The 20,806-nt window shown below is 38.3% G+C and overlaps 1 protein-coding gene and 2 non-coding genes across 3 annotated transcripts; all 3 read right to left on the bottom strand.

Annotated features, from left to right (window-relative positions):
• Positions 1 to 3,384: 3,384 nt before the first annotated feature.
• Positions 3,385 to 19,978, bottom strand: LOC115420758 (aminopeptidase N-like). The gene is made up of 23 exons (XM_030136259.1): positions 19,836 to 19,978; positions 18,377 to 18,474; positions 16,204 to 16,320; positions 14,068 to 14,254; positions 13,843 to 13,985; positions 13,638 to 13,774; positions 13,085 to 13,211; positions 12,473 to 12,627; positions 12,285 to 12,398; positions 12,052 to 12,195; positions 10,517 to 10,582; positions 10,360 to 10,425; positions 10,042 to 10,214; positions 9,600 to 9,679; positions 9,370 to 9,500; positions 9,137 to 9,192; positions 6,064 to 6,211; positions 5,879 to 5,970; positions 5,222 to 5,332; positions 4,975 to 5,142; positions 4,748 to 4,888; positions 4,373 to 4,454; positions 3,385 to 3,555 (listed from the first exon to the last, which is right to left on the bottom strand). Exons 1-23 carry the CDS (start codon positions 19,976 to 19,978, stop codon positions 3,406 to 3,408), a joined length of 2,829 nt encoding a protein of 942 aa, XP_029992119.1. The 3' UTR covers positions 3,385 to 3,405.
• On the bottom strand, positions 15,034 to 15,107 carry trnan-guu (transfer RNA asparagine (anticodon GUU)). Its single transcript has one exon. It is a non-coding gene; the product is annotated as a tRNA-Asn (tRNA).
• Positions 16,618 to 16,691, bottom strand: trnan-guu (transfer RNA asparagine (anticodon GUU)). The gene has a single exon. It is a non-coding gene; the product is annotated as a tRNA-Asn (tRNA).
• Positions 19,979 to 20,806: the final 828 nt, after the last annotated feature.

The following is a 20,806-nucleotide window of genomic DNA, read 5'->3' as shown; positions in this document are numbered from 1 at the left end:
ACCGTGGCGAATTACAGAGTAGTGCCCGTGCTACAACAGCTATTGAGCTTATTGGAAATATTGAATGAAAATCTTCGGCTACTTTTTCTTTACAATGAGCAACAGACAACCACAGCTAATCTACCACAGAGAGGGGAAACCAGAAGGGCAACCAGGAGGGACCAAACCAAGTAGAGCCAAGCAAGCGTTATGCATATGCTCTATGTCTTCTTCGCTGAAACGACTCTGTCTCACTTTTTTGAAAACGACAAAGAGAAAGATAGGATAGGAAAAGTTGTGGTTTTGTGTGGACGTGGCCTTAACCTTTGACCTTAAGGTTTGAGATGATGATGCAGACGTAGTGGATGGCTGTGATGTGAGTCTGTTGAATCTGATCTGGGATCTGTCACCTCTGCCACAGTGGAAAAGGATAGAAGATAGAATAATAATAAATACATGAATCATAAATGTCATGTTTGTTCAGCTTCAGGGTAAATTCTATCACATCTTCATTTTCATGTGTCCACTCCAGGGTTAAATCTGTTCCGTGTGTTTAGTCGATGGGACTCTTGTACAGTTTGATGTTTCATATGTTTTTATTTCAGAGGGTTTTGTTCTGCACCTGTTTGTGGGATATTTTCTGTTTTTTTTGTTTTTTTTTTGGGATGTTTTACTGCATCTCCTCTGGGTCTGGATGGTTGGATTCATGTGGTCTGTGTCATGTTAGTCCTGCTTTTACCCATAGAACTGAGGTGGTTCTGGTTCTGACCGTTCAGCTTCATCTGTACTTTCATCATTATACATTTGTACATGATACTTATTCATCAGCTTCAGTTTCAGATAAGTTCAATGAAGCAGGACAATGTGGTTACTGTTTATTCCTGTTGTAGTATCTGCTGATGGAAATACTGCAGTTATTACTACATGAATGTACTTTGTTTGCATAATTTGGTGTGAGTATTACCAGTATCATCCCTCCGGTATCTGTCCAAAGAGGCCCTTAATAAAACACCTGAAGTGCATAATCTGCACAGTAGAGTATTAATGTCAGAATGTTTTTCATAGTTTGTTTTTAACTTTTTTTTTTTTTTAATTTCAACAGTATTTAATTAATAATTTCATCAACTTTTCAACAAATACTCAATAACTGTCATATTTTTAACCCTTTAAATGCCATATTTGCAATGTAAACAAACCATTTTCTCCCCATATTCTACATAAAAATTGTATTGGTTTTTATTTTTTCATCCTGGCATATGTCAATGATTAACACCAACATTGGTTAACATATGTTATTATTTTTTTGTTCTAGGTCAAAGGTTAAATGCTAAAATGTGTCAGTGTGTATTTTGTACTCACTTGGTAGAAGGTGTTAGTGTAGGAATTTAATACTGTTAACAAGGTGATGATTTTAGTGGATGGGTCAGAATTTTAAAAAATCATGTAAAAAATCAACAACTTTTGAATACTGACCTAAAACAAATTGTGAAATGTAATTTGTCGTTTAATAACATGAAGTGTGAAGTGTGCATAATATGCTCACCTGGATGGCAGAGGGTTAAGAATCCAACAGCTCTGCTTTATCACATTTTAACTGCACTGTTAAAGTTATCTGTGTTATAATAGAAGAAACTGTATTCAACAGCCAGTATTTAATGTTCTTTCACCACATTATTTCAATAATAATAATACTAATAATATTATTATTCTCAGTCTCAGTTTGTCGCATTTGAACACATCACAGCATCTTTTCTAAATGTGTGGGATGGTCCTGAAGACGTTATGGTTTAATAAGATTTAGACACAAAAAAACACTTAAATTATAGTTAAGGTTAAAGGTTGAGGGAAAAGGCCAAAACAAGAAACACAAAAAAAATAAATAAAAACAGCATGAAATGGCTCAAAAAAGATTTCTCATGTGTAAAACCATAAAACCTGGTGTTCAGCCAACAAACCTACAGTGTTTTTTTTTTTTTTCAGTTGTAAATTAGAAACAGGAAATGGATAAAATCATTCAGATAAAAGTGATTTTAATTTTTAAGTGATAAACGGACTGGGTTGAACTAATGGAGGAAGGTTTTTGTGGTTTGTTTTCCTTCCATTATGAGTTGATTTTTGACCATTTTACCATTTATTCGACCCCCAGTAAGAAATATATAAACCAAAAATAAAAACAGATTCAGATTGGGTCAGATCTCCCATTTTATATAAATGATGTTAACATCATTTTAGGTCAGGTTCCACATTCAGACCAGTATGATCGATTATAAAATAACAGAATAAACTATAAATGACAAATACAAATAATCTCTTTGTTTTAGTGTAAAAAAGTAAAATCAAACAAAAATGTTTACATTTACAAATTATACAGATAATGTTCATTTTGTTGATTATTTTGTTAATTTTTGTTCAATTCTTTGATTACTTTGTTTTTGTTAAATTTGTTGATTATTTTGTAAATTGTGGTGATGTTTTTGTTAAGTTTGTTGATCATTTTGTAAATTTTTTGTTCATTTTGTTGATGTTTTTGTACATTTTGTTGATGTTTTTATACATTTTGTTTTTGTTCACTTTTGCTTCTTTTTGCTCATACTCTGGATCATGATTCAAGTACTCCAGCTTTACTCTCTTAAGACATTTCAGGTTATTCACATTTTTGCTAAATAGTTTGTAAATGTAAATAATTTCATGTAATTTTATCTTTTTACCCTAAATCAAAAAGAAACATTTGTTGTCATTATTTATACATCATTGTGTTATTATTTTACTCGTCTGATCCATTTTAGATCATATTGGTCTAAATGTGGAACCTGAACTAAAATGATTTTAACATTGTTAATTTCTTCAGTGTAATTTTTGTATTTTGGTCCGGATTGGACCCTTTGCCGGCCGGTTTTGGTCCATGGGCCGCATGTTTGACACCCCTGCTTTAATACTGATCCTCTCTAATGGTCTAAATGATCCTGTGTATTTTAACGTCATCTGTCAAAGCCTTCGCTTGTTTGAATATGTTCCAGTGGCTCCTGAATACAGTCAGTTTCTATTGGTTTCTTTGTTATTTTATTTTGTTTTATTTTTTGGATTTGTTGTCTGTGATGTTACTGTAAAACTGAAACAAAAAGCCATAATCTGTTCTGTCTAAATTATTTTATTGTATTTAAACGATTGTGTTTGTTGGTGATGAATGAGGAAAACGTCTGTGAAAACATGTTTCTGGTTCTGTTTCTGTTAAAATGTGTTTTTGTGGCTGACTCAGACCAAATAAAATGGTTTCATCAATGCACCGAGTTCATGTCACAGCCTTTGGTTCCTTATTCAGTCACTAAGATGACAACGACTACAACTATTACTACTACTACTAATAATAATAATAATACTAAAACTACCCTCTGTGTGTTTTCTAATACTAAACCCACTGGATCCTATTTAAATTGTCTTCTGGAGCCACTCGTGGATCTCCTGTTGGTTCTGATCCAACCACTTGATGTTGACTTTAGTTTTCTCCAGAGCCTGATCCACAGCTGCGGAGGCGGAGCCAAAGCCAGAGCCTTTATGCGCCTCCACAAACTCCTGCAGCTGCAACAACGAAAACAGACATGAGTTCCATGTATGTAGGTGACGCAGGGTTAGGGTTAACCCTGGGAACATGGGTACGGTAGGGTCAACCCTGGGAACATGGGTACGGTAGGGTTAACCCTGGGAACATGGGTACATTAGGGTTAACCCTGGGAACATGGGTACGTTAGGGTTAACCCTGGGAACATGGGTACGGTAGGGTCAACCCTGGGAACATGGATACGATAGGGTTAACCCAGGGAACATGGGTACGGTAGGGTTAACCCTGGGAACATGGATACGTTAGGGTTAACCCTGGGAACATGGGTACGTTAGGGTTAACCCTGGGAACATGGATACGTTAGGGTTAACCCTGGGAACATGGGTACGTTAGGGTTAACCCTGGGAACATGGGTACGTTAGGGTTAACCCTGGGAACATGGAAACGTTAAGGTTAACCCTGGGAACGTGGAAACGTTAGGGTTAACCCTGGGAACATGGGTACGTTAGGGTTAACCCTGGGAACATGGGTACGGTAGGGTTAACCCTGGGAACATGGAAACGTTAGGGTTAACCCTGGGAACATGGGTACGTTAGGGTTAACCCTGGGAACATGGAAACGTTAGGGTTAAACCTGGGAACATGGGTACGGTAGGGTTAACCCTGGGAACATGGGTACGGTAGGGTTAACCCTGGGAACATGGGTACGGTAGGGTTAACCCTGGGAACATGGGTACGGTAGGGTTAACCCAGGGAACATGGGTACGGTAGGGTTAACCCTGGGAACATGGGTACGGTAGGGTTAGGGTTAACCCTACATGTGTTAACTTAGACATACCTGTTGGAGGTCGGTGGGCGTGGAAAACCTCGCTGTGACGCCACTGATTAAGGATGCGAAGGAGAATGAGCCCACACCATATCTATACATAGAAACAAGTCACCGTAAGGCGTTTCCATAGCAACATGGAATGAAATGTTGACAAACAATGAAACTGGAATGTGTAATGGAGTAAAGAGACACCTGAAACAGTATGAAAAATACTACTACGACCAGTAATACTATCACTAGTACTACTACTACTGCAATTATATGCTACTACTACTACGACTACTATTTCTAAAATCCATGACTTTACTACATGACTGTGTCGATTAGTTGTGTTTGGTGTTTAGTGTCAGGTTTCTGGACACCGGAGGGTTAATTATGACTCACTCTGTGAACATGTACGTCCACTGGTCCCTGACGAAGTCCCACGCCAGACTCTGTCCCACTCGGTTTCCAGCCACAGACGTGATGACGGCGGTGGCGTCCTGTTTTCGGATCAGAGTTGGGTTCAACGTGTACGACAGATACCTGAAACAGAATCACATGACCAGTTCAACACCACACACCCAGGTGTTATCCAGGTGGGTGGGGTCCATATGGGGGTGGGGCCACACCTCTGCAGCAGCTCTGTGTTACTGGTACAGGCTAACGCAGACATGAGTTTATCAGCTTCACTGGCCACAGTCGCAGACTTGAACTGGACCCAGGTGAAATTCCACTCCGCGTGCCCTCCGGTCGCCATGGCGCTGCAGTAAACCGCCGACCGCAGGTTCGGATGGATCCTGGACAATGAGACAGTCAGGGTTCAATAAAAATATGGAAAAAGAATCAGAACTTACAGACAATAATCAAAGCACTGACGGGTTGTGTTGAGGGTCGTCCATCCACTGTCGGAACCAAGTGGACGTCAAGTTCTGACATTCAGCGAGTCCGGTTCTACAGGCAGTTCGGACAGCATTCACCTGGTTGTACCTGCAGGAAAACAAACACATGATAAACTAATGACAAAGAATAAAACTTGTCTGAAATTGGCCTTTTTACAGAAAATTTTAAATGTCTGATTGTTTTCTCACAGATCTATCTATCTATCTATCTATCTATCTATCTATCTATCTATCTATCTATCTATCTATCTATCTATCTATCTATCGACTGAACATAAGAACAAGTGTATTCAACCTGTTGCCTATTTTAATATTTTTTTTCTTCACTTCTGTTCAGTTTGTGGCTTATTTTGTTCATGTTACTTTTTATTTTATTGATTTATTAATACATTTTAGTTCATTTAATCAATCACTTTGGCTGTTTTTGTTAATTTCGTTGCTTATTTTATTCTTTTTTTTTTTTTTTTACTTTGTTTTAGTTCATTTTTTCCACGTTATTTATCAGTTTGTACTTTTTTTTTTTTTTATTCTTTTTTTTTATGGGTTGAATCACTCACCTTCATCCTGGTACAAGTCCTCCGTCCTACTTTTTTATGTGGGTTTGTGTGTGTCCAGATGTGTGTACTATACTCACTGGTCAGTATGTCCGTCTGGAACTTGAGTCCAGTTTCCCGTCATATTCTTGAAATACATGAAGAGCGGAGTCACCAGTTTCTTCATATAATCCTACAGAGAAGTGGACATGACCAGCAGCATGTGAAGATCAGTCCTGTTATTACAGATCCCACGTGGTTCCTGTCCACATGTACTTTTATTCACCTGCAGAGGCTGGTACACTTCAGTCCGGTCCAACATGAGGTAGTAGTACTGCATATTGTCCAGGGCTGACTGCCAGGGCATGTACTCGGTCTCTGCACTAAGGTACAGGGTTGTCCTCAGAGCTAAGGTGGTGGAGATGAGCTGAGCCCTGCACAAACACAACATATTCATTGTTTCATATCATCTTTACGCACCACTAGAGAGTTGTGTCTTTTAATTCCGTTGTATGTATGTGTAATGACAATAAAGGCATTCTATTCTATTCTATTCTATTCTATTCTATTCTATTCTATTCTATTCTATTCTATATTTAAGTGTCATTCCACTATATTCACTAAACATATATACATTTCTATATTGTAGTGATGTGACGTTCATGAACAAATTGAATCTTTTGAACGGCTCTTTGAAATGAACGATGGGAACTGAGTCTTTGTAAAGAGCTGTTCTTTTTTTTTCTTTCTTTTTTTTTTTTTTTAAGGAGGGAGTGTCTGATTGCCTGTCAATTTAGCGTCACTGGGGAAAATGCACTACAGTTGTTAAGGTATTTAAGTACAGTCTACTCTCGTTATACCGCCAACTTCCGTTCACGGCCAAATTGGCGGTATAACGAAAATGGCGTTACAACGGGTTGCGTCCATAATGTGCATGTCTTTACTATATGATGTCTATGCTGCCTCCGTTAACCCGTTCTAATTGCGTTTCTAAATAAATCTTTATTCTGTTATGTTGTAAGGGATCATTTAAAGTGGGGACACATTTTAAGCATTATTATACTGTGTCGGGAAATGACACCCCATCATCTTGAGGCTTTGGCTTAATCCCACGTCCTCTTCCCGACATCCTGACCTACTGAGTGTTCTGCGATAAATGAACGGTGGCCGTTCCGTAGACCTACTCATAGCTTGTCGCGATCAGCGTCTGGCGCATTTGTTTCAGTGCATTGTTAAAATTTATGTGTACTCGATGGCAATCACGCTGGCGGTATAACGGTCGGGAAATCAATGGTATAAGTGTTGTTTGTGCATGGAACTGGGCTGGCGGATGGCGATAGGCGGAAATGGCGGTAGCTAATGGAATAATGCATTGGGGATTTTTGTGCAATGGTTTTGGTCGGCGGTGAGCGAAAATGGCGGTATAACGGCGGGTGGTTTAACGAGAGTAGACTGTAACTGCAATGATAGATTGCTTCTGTGTTTTGAGCATTTTTTCTGTATGTTTACCAACATACTGTTCTTGTTCTGAGAATTACACTGTAGTTCAGGTATTTAAGTAACTGCAGTGATTAATCACTGTTGTGTTTTGTGCAATTTTTTCCATATGTTTACGCACATTTATTGCTCTTGTTTTGAGGAGAATAAAATGTTATTTCATAAGAAAATGTTTTATTTTATTCTTCATTTTTAGGCTACAGACTAGTCCACATAATGTACTGTGATGTTTTTTGTCAAATTCCAGCATTTGCCTAATGTCACCTCTCATGTCATGTATTTAGCCCACACATTTGAACTAACTATTCTTTTTTACAGTAAGATAGTATTTACTGCCACACCAATTAAACACCTTTAAAATGTAATGTCAATCATCACATGTAGCCTATTTAGTCATTAAAACATTGGTGTTTCAAAATAATGCTAAAAACACAAAAAGAGACAGTCTTTTCAACGGCTCTTTTCAGTGAACGGCTCCTGATTGAACGGCTCCCTTCAAAGAGCCAAAAGTCCCATCACTACTATATTGAACAGGTGATGCATTAATATCTTTTTTTTTTTCTTTTGAACAATTAACATTGAACAGTAAATATACATAATAGTATACAACAACAAGGGTAGAAAGTTCCATAATTCACAAAATCTTTTACATTATATAGAGAAATACATGTAAGTACAAACATTAGGAAAGAAAAAATAAATAAATAAAAATAATAAAATAAAATAAATAAAATTAATGTCCATATTAAACGTTCAAAATGGTACCTACTACCATGATTGTTTTTATTTTACATACTATTGGTTGTTGGTCAAGCCTGTTAATTAACTGTAGAATCTGATTGGCTGGTGGGCGGTTCTTAGAAAAGGAAGGCGAGATGTTGGAGTTTGAGAGACGATCGTGGGGCGAAGCGAACGAAAATGAGAGAGAAAATGGATTAAATTCCGAATAAACTTGGATTTTGCAGTCGTTTGTGAGTTTCACGCTGTGTGACATTAGAACAAAGAGGATGTGGACTTTCACATTGTAAGAGACTGTTAAGTTTAAGGTATGGTTGGTGCGTTAGCGGCGCTAGCTTAACCAGCTAACTAGCCTAGCTTACCCCGGGGATCCACGTAAGGGGTGATGCCGGTGTCCCCACGTCGGAACGCAGACCACCACCAGCAACGCCCCCCCCCCTCCTACCAACCCCCGAGGAGGTACAATACTGGAACTGAGTGACTCTGACCGTGGATTTGTGAGTATTCACCTTCACCTACTTCTGCTGTTTGGAGAAAACTGTACTGTACTGTTGACGTCATCAGGGGTAGGGTTAGGGTTTTTGGCTCATGCGGGTATATATCATTATTAACACTTAAATAATTTTAATACTTTTCTTTTAAGTCTTTAGCTTGTTACAGCCACCATTCTAAGTCTGACTGCCTGACAGGACTAACCCTAGTCCACATTGTTATGAATAACATTATCTAATGCTATAAATTGTTTTACACGTTATACCATCTAGTCTAACAATAATACTTTAACGGTGAGTTGAATTTAGCCGACGGTGTTTAATGTATCACTGTTAGTGTCAGGTTATGGAGTTCCACCCCCACTCCTTAGCAACTCCAAGTTCTTGTGCAAGTATTGTCACTTCAGGCTCCAAAATATGTCTGTTGTAAAATAGCAGTTTTGAGACATCACCAGGAGGTGAAGTATTGGGTGATATTGTAGAACTATTCTTTTTACAGCCTGTCTTGTCAACAGGTGATAAGACAAGGATTTTCTTTATTTATTTTAACTGTAACTCATCATCTAGCACATTAATGTGAAATAAATATGATTAAAGTATTGTAAAACCTCTACACTAAGCAGCTAAACTGACCTGGCAAGGTTGAAAGCATCATCCAAAAGCTGGACTCTGTTTATCAGTGGAATCACCTGGAAAATAGATTTAAATGTGTGTAAAAACATGGTAAACAATGGAATTACATTTAAACAATAATACTTGCAAATGCAAAAAGTTACAGAAACAGGAATAACAAAGAAAGCAGAATATCAACTGTCAAACAGAAGGAGAAAACACATCCTTTCTTTTCCTAAAGTCTGTCTTTGTACCTGATGTTCTGAATGAAGTTGATTGAGGAGTCTTTCCCAGTTTCCCAGGTCATAGTTGACCCGGTAATAACCAGTCACATTGATGTTTCCCAGAACCCACGAAGCACCGCTCCTCATCCCCAAATTCACCTCTGAACAAGAACAAATACGACTAATAAACCACAAAACTAAACATCGTTTCCACCACAGATATGAGTCTCTAATCTACAGCATCAGCATATATTCAATACCTGTCTGTTTTTTCAGCCACCACACGTCTGTCTGAACCTCACCAGACTTCATCCATCTGACTGGAACCACCCATTCATACCTGCTCAGAGGACAAAATATTTATTTATGACTGTATCAGGCGGGAATGGACACAAAACAGCAAAACAAAACTGACTCCTCTTCTCTTGTGACTGTTATTAATTCCTAATAAATATCCAAGCCATTAGAGGGTGGTTGCGTGTCTCATGCAAGCACAGATTTGCTCCATTGAGCTTTTTCCATACAAAACTTGATGTTTTTTTACTGTCTTTACCACAAACAGAGACCTTCTTGGCTCATACAGTTACCTTCAATTTGATAAAACATTATGTGTAAATGGTGACACATTGATTTATCTCATCACTTGAGGAGGTGGAACTTCGGCTCTTTTCTGTTTATGTGTTGAGAAATATATTTACATACTCATAGGGTGATATAACTGTAACGTTAGATTCTGGATCCAGCAGAAAGTGCTTCTGGGATACAGTTCCTGTGGCTGTGTCAATGGTAACTACCGGAAAACCCATCTGAAGGACCCAACGGTTCATGATGTCACGAACTGGACAAGGAAGGGACACATTATTGTCCATCACTGCCTGTAGATGAAGAAAATACCTACATTAATATAAGTTCAATAAATAATTTAGGCAACGGCAGTTAATAATATTACACCATTGTTAGTTTTGTGTGTATGAAACTGATACAGGTGTGAAAATACATTAAGGTTAGTCTTCAGCTCACCATTTGTAGATGGTGCCACAATTCATTCCCTACTGTATTACTGTAGGCAAAGGAATTGAGGTATGTCTACAAGGAAAAACAACAAATTTTAACATCAGGTCAAAACCGTTTTTGACCATAATGTGAATAATGCATTTAGAGAAATGAACAAACATACACTGAGGCCCTGGACAAAGACCGGCTCTGAGAGGAAGTCAGATAACATCCTCAACACTGCCGCACCCTGAGGACAAAGACAGGACTGTTAGCATTGGACGATCGTAACATGAGAACTAGAAACATATCAGTCCACATTTTCACCACCGTCACCCCTGGTCCAGAGACCTCATAGACATCCACCACTCAGCTATAACCATGTGACCAGTGACATCAGTAATACTGAAAATCTGATTACAATGGGACCGACCAGGCACCAAGTGAATATTTAGTCCTTGAAGATGTGTTGAAAGCAGCAAAAATTGGCAGTGTAAAGATCTTAATGACTCTAACAAGCTTCACTGGGTCAGAGCATCTCCACAACTACAGGTCTTGTTGGGTATTGCCAATCTGTGCTGGTTAACACAGATCAATCGTGTTTTAAGGAAGGAAAACTGGACCTCAATCTGATCAGGCATCTGTGGGAGGTGCTGGACAAACAAATCCAATCCATTGAGATCCACCTCTCTACCACCAGGACTTTGGGAATCTGCTAGCATCTTGGTCCAGGTATGACAGGACACCTTCAGAGATCTGTTGGAGTCCAGGCCTTGGGTGTTTTAGGTTCAAAAGAGGACCTACACAGTATGAGACTGGTGAGGGGCAGCTAATATGATGTTCCCACAGATGGTAGGTACTCATCACTGGAGACTGGGAACACCCAACAAGACCTGCCGTGGTGGAGAAACACTTGATATGTCAACTTGGTGTTTTTTGAAATCCCTCACATCCTCACACTCAGTACGTTTACATGCATAGCTTACTGAACCACTTAATTGTTCGGTTGTCTTTGTCCCAGTCTACCTGCACAGGAGTGTATTCAATTTATTGATGAAATCATGTCTTCTCCAGTACAGTAGGTGGTAATATTCACTCTTTTAGCTTGTTAACGTATGCCGTCACAGACACAATAGTCAATAGTGAGTTATCAATCATTAACCCAAAGGTAAACTGGAACCACAATGGACAGCATTGTAAATTTATACATAGTGTACTTTTTGTTAACTGTACTTCTTGTGCAAATGAGATGCATGATGTTGTCTTTCCAGGTTAGGATTTGGGTCAGAACACCTGGTCCCAGTTCCAGTCCAACTGGTCTGTTTATATGCAGGAGTAGATCTACTTTCAATCACAATATCTAAGTGTATTAATCTGAGTATTAGAACTTCAATTTCAGTCGAGCTAACACATTTATATGCACAAGTCCAGTTATAGTTGGACCAACACAATAATTAAGTCTTGTGAGCGTCATATAAATGTACTGACTGTTCTGCTGCTTCCAACACACCAACTTCAAGGTCTAGTTGCCTAATGTATCAATGCCACTGGAACCATAAAATCATCATTTTCACCACTTCACTGGTAAATAGCAACAATCATGTGGTTCATTGGTATAAATTGCAATGCAGAGTTTATGCTTACATTTCTGATTTTCTGCTCTTTGTGAATATTTATCATGAACTACAGCAAATTCAAACCTGGTCTTAGCCTCCATACCTTGCTGTATGAGATGGCATCAAACTGCTCAAGGATCTGGTTTGGTAGGATGATACTGTCCTCATCAGAAGACAGAGGATGAGAGGAGGCCAAGGCATCAACAGCAAATACTCTGTGCACGTCATCAAGGACGATCAAGTCTTTCTGGATCAGACAGGCAGGCAAATGGATGTTTGTAGACTTGAGGGAAGACACTTATAGGCCAAGAAGGTCTATGACAAATTTATCCTCACCACATTCCATGTAGGCTCAGCATAGTCGGCTCCAAGGTAAGAGACATAGGAAGCAAAGCCCTCATTGAGCCAGACCTCATTAAACCATCTGAGAGTGACCAGGTTCCCAAACCACTGTGACAACAACAGACCTGTTACTCATCGACTCATTTAGTCAGAATGTAGAAGACAAACATCGCCTCACCAACCATATGGGCCAGTTCATGGGCAATGATGGTGGCAGTGGTTTCTTTATTCCTGTTGGATGAAGTCACAGGGTCATAAAGCAGGTGGGTTTCTCGATACGTCACTAAACCCCAGTTTTCCATCGCACCAAAGTAAAAGTCTGGCAGAGCAATTTGGTCTGTGAAGCAGAGAACAGGTTTAATGGAAGGTAATGGAGCAGTGCAGTGTTTCCTGTGGAACTGATCTGTTGGTGCGGCGGTGTGTAATGGGTGTGCCGTGCCGCCCGCAGAAGTGAAAATTAAACTTAACACTCATTTATCTTTTCCCTACCTCCTGAAGCTTCGCAAACTTTCATTTGAGGGGGCAGGATGTCTGTCCTGTCCTATTATATATTATACACATGTATAATAAGTCTAATACGATGGTGATGATTGTTTTGCATGAAATGTATGGTGTTGTGGCAAGGATTTTGCCGTTGTGCAGCACCACAGCAAAACCTTTGTAGTGGAAGCGATGCAGTGGTTTGAAAGTGAAAACAAACGTGATCCAGTGTCATCATACAGACAAAATACAAACATGTTGAGTAATGTTTTGTACTTCTGCTGAGTCAAATTGTTCTTCAGGACAAGCCTCACCTGACTTGCTCAGAGGGTAAGAGATGTTGTAATAGTCCTGGAAGAAGTCCAGTATAGGTCCAGTAACATTGAGGGCGTAGTTTCCTTGCCCGGACTCTATGGCCTTCCTCCGAGCCCAAATACGGATCTGAACCAAACAAATGAGTCAGTCAGTTACCATGTAGTCAACACACAAATAGGCCAAGATATAGCATGATTGCAGTTAAATTTCAGTATAAATCTCATATTCCCACAGCAGGTAAGCGCAATTCAACACCCAGACCCTCAACTATAGGGAGATGGTGTTGGGGTTTTGTTTAGCTCAGGCCAGTATAAATGTATTCAACTGCATTTGAGAGGGAATGCCTGCTTTCTGTATTTAACCCATAAAGCTCCAAACATCCACCGTCGACCAAAACCATCTACTGATGTAACTGTTCAATACCTGTTGATCCACTAATCCAACCCAATAAATGGGAACCATGGACTCTTAGTATAACCTGAACTGAACTCTATCAGTGCTTCTGTTTGTTGTATTGGTTCTTCTTCATCCTACAGTTATAGACTCAGTTACCAGCTTGTCTCCTTGTGTCGCGCTGATCGATGTGTAGTCACAGACTATGACGGCCAGTAGGTAGGAGGACATTTTCTTGGTGGGTTCAAACATGGTCTGTGTCACAGCGACTCCATCAACGGTGGTGTTGAGGACGTCTAAAAGGACAATGACAGACTCAGATGGATCCTACAGTAGAATGGAGAATAGTACTGGTCTACCATACCGATCTCCATGCCGTTGGACAGGGCCACGGTTCCAGGAGGATGGATCAGGGTGATGTGGAAAACTGCCTTCATAGCGGGTTCATCGAAACAGGGGAAGGTCTTCCGGGCATGAGTTGGATGCATCTGAGACGTGGCAACGACCCTGAGAAAGAACATGACATTCAGAATCGAACCACTGACCCAGAGCACAGATGGGAAAAAAAAGAGGGGGAGTGGGGGTGTACTTCTTCATCCCGTCTTCTACATATTCACTCCTGTAGAATCCTGCCAAGTCATCAGCCAGTTCCCCGGTGAACTCCGTGTACAGATGATATTTCTGTCCATGATGTAACCTCCCATTCAGCTGCAGAACCAGATACTGGGTCTGCAGCTGAAACCAGGATGACTTGATACTTGGAGCAGGATCTTTACCTGGAGGCACATCAGGAAAAAACACTGAAGGAACACTGGTTCAAACTGAGATAGTCAGTAAAATATATATATCATGTATGTTAAATGATAACATTAGTTTGCACCTGCATTTTACTGAGACAGTTTAAGTTCTTTAACCCTTAATGACCTAGAATTATAAGTGTGACAACTTCCAAAAGCATTTTCCTTACATTTAACTTTTCGTAAATGATTATTATTATCATTATTACCGTGTGCTTGCATTTAATGCAAGGCACAAGGTACTATTGTTCGTCATATTTTATTTGTTGTTGTTAATAATAATATTATTATTATTATTATTATACAAAAACTTTTTTTTGGGGGGGGGGCATTGGAAATAGACCCAAACATAAATGAAATAGTTTGTCCTTTTTATTTAAAATTTTCCTTAAAATGGTTCGTTTTCTCAGTTAAAACATGTTTTTTTATGTTCTGTCGTGATTAGAACATGTGACCATGAAAAGATACAGTTCAAGTAGAAGCATAAAGAGTCAGTGCAGCTTAAATAGTAAATAAATCCAAGAATAAAAACAGAGTAAACCCAGTGTTATCAGCTTCAGTGGTGTTTGGACTGTGGACCATGGGATAAACTCTAGTCTGGTTAATAAATGTCAAAGATACACAATAAAAACACTATTAAATTATTAAAGTATTGAATGAAAAGGATGGACTGTTATGATATAATTGAATGTATTCAACTTAAGTCCATGTTTAGGCGAAATTCTACTATTTTTAATGAGAAAACCCAACTAAATGACCGTCCCTGGGTGGGCTCGAACCACCAACCTTTCGGTTAACAGCCGAACGCGCTAACCGATTGCGCCACAGAGACTTGGCTCGGGTTGCCAGGTCTGACGTTTTTTAGCAAAATCAGTACCTGGTTGGAACTGATAGAAAATGGGATTTAGTAATTATTAAACAGATCAGATTTATGTGTGATTTAATAAACTGAATATTTCAACACTTTTTAAACTCAGAGCAACTTATTTTACCCTTGTTTATCAGGATAAATACACCAAACTGGCAACCCACTGTGACCCCTTCAATAACAATAGTATAATCATTTTAAAAAATAGTACTAATAATAGTAATAGTAGTCAAAATACTGTTATGATGTGTAAATTATAATAGGCATCTGAAAAACCAAAAGTCATAATACTCAAAATGAGTAGTAGTTCTAATAATAGTAAAGATCAGGGTTCTCACTAGGATTTTTTCACGAGTTTTGTAGGGGGGTCCGGGAGCGTAAGGCAAGTGGTGTTGCCGGGCAGCCGTCAGACAATACCAAAGCCCACAAAGGAGTGATGATTATATTGTTCTCATTTCCTGTCTGCAGCGCTTTGCGCCAAGATAAAGGAAAATATTTTTTCAAATTCAAATCTCGTTATCATTATGCTGGACGATCACACACAAAAAAAAAACACCGCTATGCTGGTTGAAAGACAGCGCCGCAGGTCAAATCTCAGCATCGGGGCCCCCCAGGGACAGCATTGGGGGCCCCGACGTTCAATGACGCTAGCGAGAACCCTGAAGATGATAATAATAATAATGATTATAGTAATGACGATAATGGTAATAATAATAATGCATTTTATTTATAGTGAACTTATTTCAGCATTAACAGAAAACGTAAAGAAATAGGGAGCAGTTCTTTAACCCAGGTATTAAACAGTTCCATCAGTAGATGGTTTTGGTCACCAGCTGGTTAATAAAGGGTTAACATTTACAGCTGACTGGTCAAAATCCCATTCTGTATTTTGTGCTTTAATGGTTTTATTGTAAAGCCTGAAATACGTGAGATGTGGTCAATAACATTAAGGGGCATTATGGGTAAATAAACATCTACTAACCGTAATAATAAATGTACAGTAGATGGTGCATGTGTTCAGATGGAACTCTTCCTCCTGTTTCTATGTGAATTCATTTACCTGATGTAAAGAGCTGGGCTACATGGTTATTGTCCAGGCGGGTGTAGTTCAGTTTATTGGAGTGAATCAGGATCAAACTAGTGTCGCTGACACACTCAAACTCCACTGTGGATTTACCTGAAGGATAGAAAACAACAACAAAACAATCAGTTACAGTTAGTTCATAGTAAACAGTGTGTAACACTAAAAAGCAAATAACAAATTATACACTTAGTTTTATTTAAATCAATATTACACTAAAACGTACAAAGAATTAAATGCTTTGAGTATTTATAAAAGTGAAGTTTGTATTATAGATAATGATCTCTTCTAATGTAAATGTATTATTTTAATTGTAATAAGTGTACACTCAGCTTAAGGCCATGTTTTGGGTGAAATTCTGCTGTTAATGATGAGGAAACCTAAATAATTATCCGTCCCTGGGTGGGCTCGAACCACCAACCTTTCGGTTAACAGCCGAACGCGCTAACCGATTGCGCCACAGAGACTTGGAGAGGGTTGCCAGGTCTGATGTTTATACGCAAAACCAGTATCCAGTCAGAACTGATAAAAAATATGATTTAATAATAATTAAACAGATCTGTCTTTACGTGTGATTTAATAAACAGAATATTTAAACTCTTTTTAAACTGAGAATGGCTTATTTTACCCTTCTTTATCAGGATAAATGCACCAAACTGGCAACCCACTGTGACCCATTCAGTAACAATGGTAATAGTAAAAGTATATAGTAATAGTATAATAATAATAGTAATAGTAGTCATAATACTTTCATGATGTGTAAATAACACTAAAATTGTATGAATAATTTATTTTGTATGACAGGATAAATTTCCTTTTTTTGTTTTTCTTGTTTTCTGTTGATAATTTTTTTCAGGTGTCTGAAAAAATAAAACCGATAATACTCAAAATTATAGTAGTAGTAGTTATAATAACAGTAATGATGATAATAGTAATAATGCATTTTATTTATTGTGAACTTATCTGATCAGAAAACAGAAATAAACAGGCAGCAGTTATTTAACTCTTACAGGCTCAGATCTAGTTTTCTTGTGACTTCCAAATTATTATTTTTTTCTCTATATTTAACCTTTACTACATGATTTATCACGTTCTTATAATATTATCCTCTGTATTTTTAATTTTTCAGTGTAAATCTTTTACTTTCTATATTTAATTCTCTGATCATGTAGATCTTCATTAACTTTCAGAGTAAATTCAAACTATTACATCAGAAAAGTGACTTTTTCAGTCAAATTGATCATTAACTGAACATAAACCCAGTGTGTCATCAGTGAGTCCATTTACATGACCATAAAAATTTAATAACTGGGAGTAATCCGATAATTGCCGTAATTAGATGTGACGTGTTTACATGCACTTCAGAAATGTGATAATCAAAAAACCCTGGTTTACATATTTCAGTCCATTATTTGATTTCTTTCGGAGTATGTACACAAGTTATGATGTAAAACGAACACTTCCTGTCATTTTCAAAACATCCAGTCTTGTGTTGTCTCCATGGCAACACTTATGGCGTCAGCTGTCCTAATGTGGGAGCTAATAAGACTACAAAATAGGTCAGATGTTGCTGCTATCCTTCATTTCATTTCATTGTTTGTTTACCTTTTTTCTTAGGCTCACGTTGTTGCTGCGTAACTTCCGTTTATGTAGAATTTTTCTTTTTTGTTTTTTTTTGTTTTTTTTTTTACAAATATGCAGATTTAAAAAAACGAAAGAAGTCCAATTAACCTGTATACATACATGAAGACATCGGAATATTGGGGAGAAATCTAGGTGTGTTAATCCGGTTTCTCATAATCAGATAACTACCAATATTGGATAAAGCCTATCAGATTATCCTGTTTACACTTGAATATGATCACTTGAATAGGCTGATAACTCCAGAAATCAGATAATGAGTGGAATATTGGTGTGCATGTAAATGGGCTCAATGTCGTAGAAGATGATGGTGTTTCCATGGTAACCTCTAAACGTCCAAATGGCTCAGATCTGATGACCATAAAAAGATGACAAACTGAAATCAGAGGTGTCTAGTGTTAATGGGACTTCCTGTTTAAATAAAGACAGTGTGAATGGTGATGTCAGTGTGTAGTTATGGCCTTGGACAGTGATTAGACTGTGATAAGAGTGTTAAATGTGTTTGAGTCACCTGTGAAAATGTAGAGTCCAGTGTTGTTGTCAGGGCTGAGACGAGGCCATAGGGTGACATTATAGGACAACGGGGACAAAGACGTAGGAAGACGATACCTGACAAACAAACACACAAGTCATATAAAGGACTGGACCAATGAAGGACTGGACCAATAAAGGACCGGACCAATAAAGGACTGGACCAGTTACCTCCCAGACCCAGAACAGGAAAAGGTAGGGATGTTTTTACATTAAATAATTGTCCTGATTGGAAACACCAGAAAGCAACTGTGTTTTTCAGATATTTTTTTTATTTTGTTTTATGGAATAATGTCCTTTTTAGTGAACATTTTTCTTTTCCTTTTTTTTTGTCTTCTAAATTAAAGCTGTAAAACTCATGTCATCTACATAGGACAAAAATACATTGCTGGGTTTCAAGAAGATATGGAAAATATGAGAAACATTGCCTATAATATCATGGTACATTTAATTAATTCAGTCTCTGTCATACTTCATTTGATCACCAGAGGTCAGTATTGAACTGTACTGTCAGTGTTAGAACTAATCACAATACTTTAGTCCCAAGGGAAATGATTGTGTGTTACAGTTGTGTGTGTGTGTGTGTGTGTGTGTGTATATATATGAGCAAATATACATAAATGAATGTGCATAAATATAATGATAAGTCCTATAGACTAATATGCCTTTGTGTTTTATATTCTAACTGTGTTTTGTCATATATTTAACAGTTTTTATTATGCTTCTGTTATTTGCTGCTCTAGTTTTATTGTGAAGTCCTTTGTGACCATTGTGTGTATAAACAAATCTTACATATATAATGTGAGTTTTAGTTACATGAACAGAAACAGCTGATTGGGATACATTTTAAATCAACTCTGTTTACTTTAACTTTAGTAAAATTCCTTGTAGTTTACTCTAGTGTTAGTATTTCTACTGGATGGTTCAGACTTTTGACATCCCTGAACAAACAGCGACTCATGCTGCCTTCATGTGCTGTAGGGATTTTGAAAAACACTAGTTACAAACTCTAAAGTTCCACTTGAACACCCCCTCATGTTGCATTTTCCACTGGAGAACTGGGAAAACTGTAGATCCATGAGATGAAAATAACCTATGACCTTTTCAACATGGCAGAGATCAATGAGGCATTCTAATGATAAACAATGGTTTTATTAACATTCTGCTGCTGTTAGCCGATGACTTTACACAATTATAGTATACACAATTTAAAAATTTAAATTAATAATGCTTTAATATGTCCAAAACTGTTTTACCAAGTGTCAGGTACCTATAATTTGTGTTTCAGTCATTTTTTTTTTAGACAACAAAAGCACTTGAACACAACACACTGGTAATTTTGAATTCAGAGTGGAAAGCTCATGTTCCCAACAGCACCTGAAGGTTTCATCAGAGGTGATGATCCCAGACACTTCCACTTCCTGTTCAAGTGTTCTTACCTGTCCCAAGGAGCTGTGGTGTCGCCGCTGCCACCTCCCCCCGTCAGGGCAAGGGTCCACAGCGTGACAATGGTTGCCACGGAGACCAGGGCTAACACCATGAGTATGATGCACAGTTTACTGACCAGACAGCGTACTCCCATGTCCAGTGGCTAACATAGAGTCTAGGTCTGTGTGCAGTCAGTGGTTAAATACTTGTGTGGTTGGATCAGTCTGATTAAATCATCCTGACAGACACTGAGTACACATGCCTCAACCCCCCCCCCCCCCCCCCCATTGGCTGATGTACAGGGACAACATTCCAGGTGTCACAGGGCCACAGTAAAGCGTTGATAACAGTCTGTGATAAGGCTCCAATGACATCGATGAACGACTGTTTTACGGTTTCAGACTATGTTCACATGATCATAAAACCACGGAAACCGCTGATGGAGGTTTGTGTCGTCATTGTGTTCATGGGTCATGACGACAGTGTTTGTTAAAGGGTGTGAACATTTTAAGGTCTTGTCCTTAACCCATAAAGACCCAAACATCCACCTTTATCCAGAACCATCTAGTGATGTAACTGTGTAATACCCATTGATCTACTAATCCTATCAATCCATGTAAATAATTGGTGTAAAATACAGTTTGTCATCTTTTCATGGTCATCAGATATGACCATTTTGGACATTCAGAGGCTCCGTAGTGAACGTGGAAACACCATCATCTGCTACAACATTGATTCACTAGTAAAACCCTTTATTGGTTTTACCTCTTTTCATGGTTTTTATGCAGTTTTGTTGCTTTCCCAATTTGCGACCTCTGTCCATGAATTGAGGTTTTGTGGAAAGGAAGGTGGAAGAAGGTGGAGAAGCACCTCAGTGGGTTTAAAACAGCTGGGTAAATTTTGTTATAAAAATTGAAAGGCAACAAAACTAATGTAGTGTCAGATATCAATTTAATTATGATACCGGTGTATTTGGACGGGG

This window comes from Sphaeramia orbicularis, chromosome 6, assembly GCF_902148855.1.
Source record: "Sphaeramia orbicularis chromosome 6, fSphaOr1.1, whole genome shotgun sequence".
Classification (NCBI taxonomy): Eukaryota; Metazoa; Chordata; class Actinopteri; order Kurtiformes; family Apogonidae; genus Sphaeramia; species Sphaeramia orbicularis.
The sequence above is the reverse complement of the archived record's forward strand: the minus strand, read 5'-3'. Positions and strand labels throughout refer to the sequence as shown.

Bases quoted from the DNA above. Each gene is read 5' to 3' on its own strand.
- LOC115420758 (XM_030136259.1), bottom strand. From the start codon at position 19,978: ATGGGAGTACGCTGTCTGGTCAGTAAACTGTGCATCATACTCATGGTG. The intron at 10,426-10,516 runs GTATGTTTGTTC...TTTTCCTTGTAG, and splicing joins TCTTTGTCCAGGGCCTCAGT to ACATACCTCAATTCCTTTGC. The intron at 4,889-4,974 runs GTGTGGCCCCAC...ATTCTGTTTCAG, and splicing joins AACACAGAGCTGCTGCAGAG to GTATCTGTCGTACACGTTGA.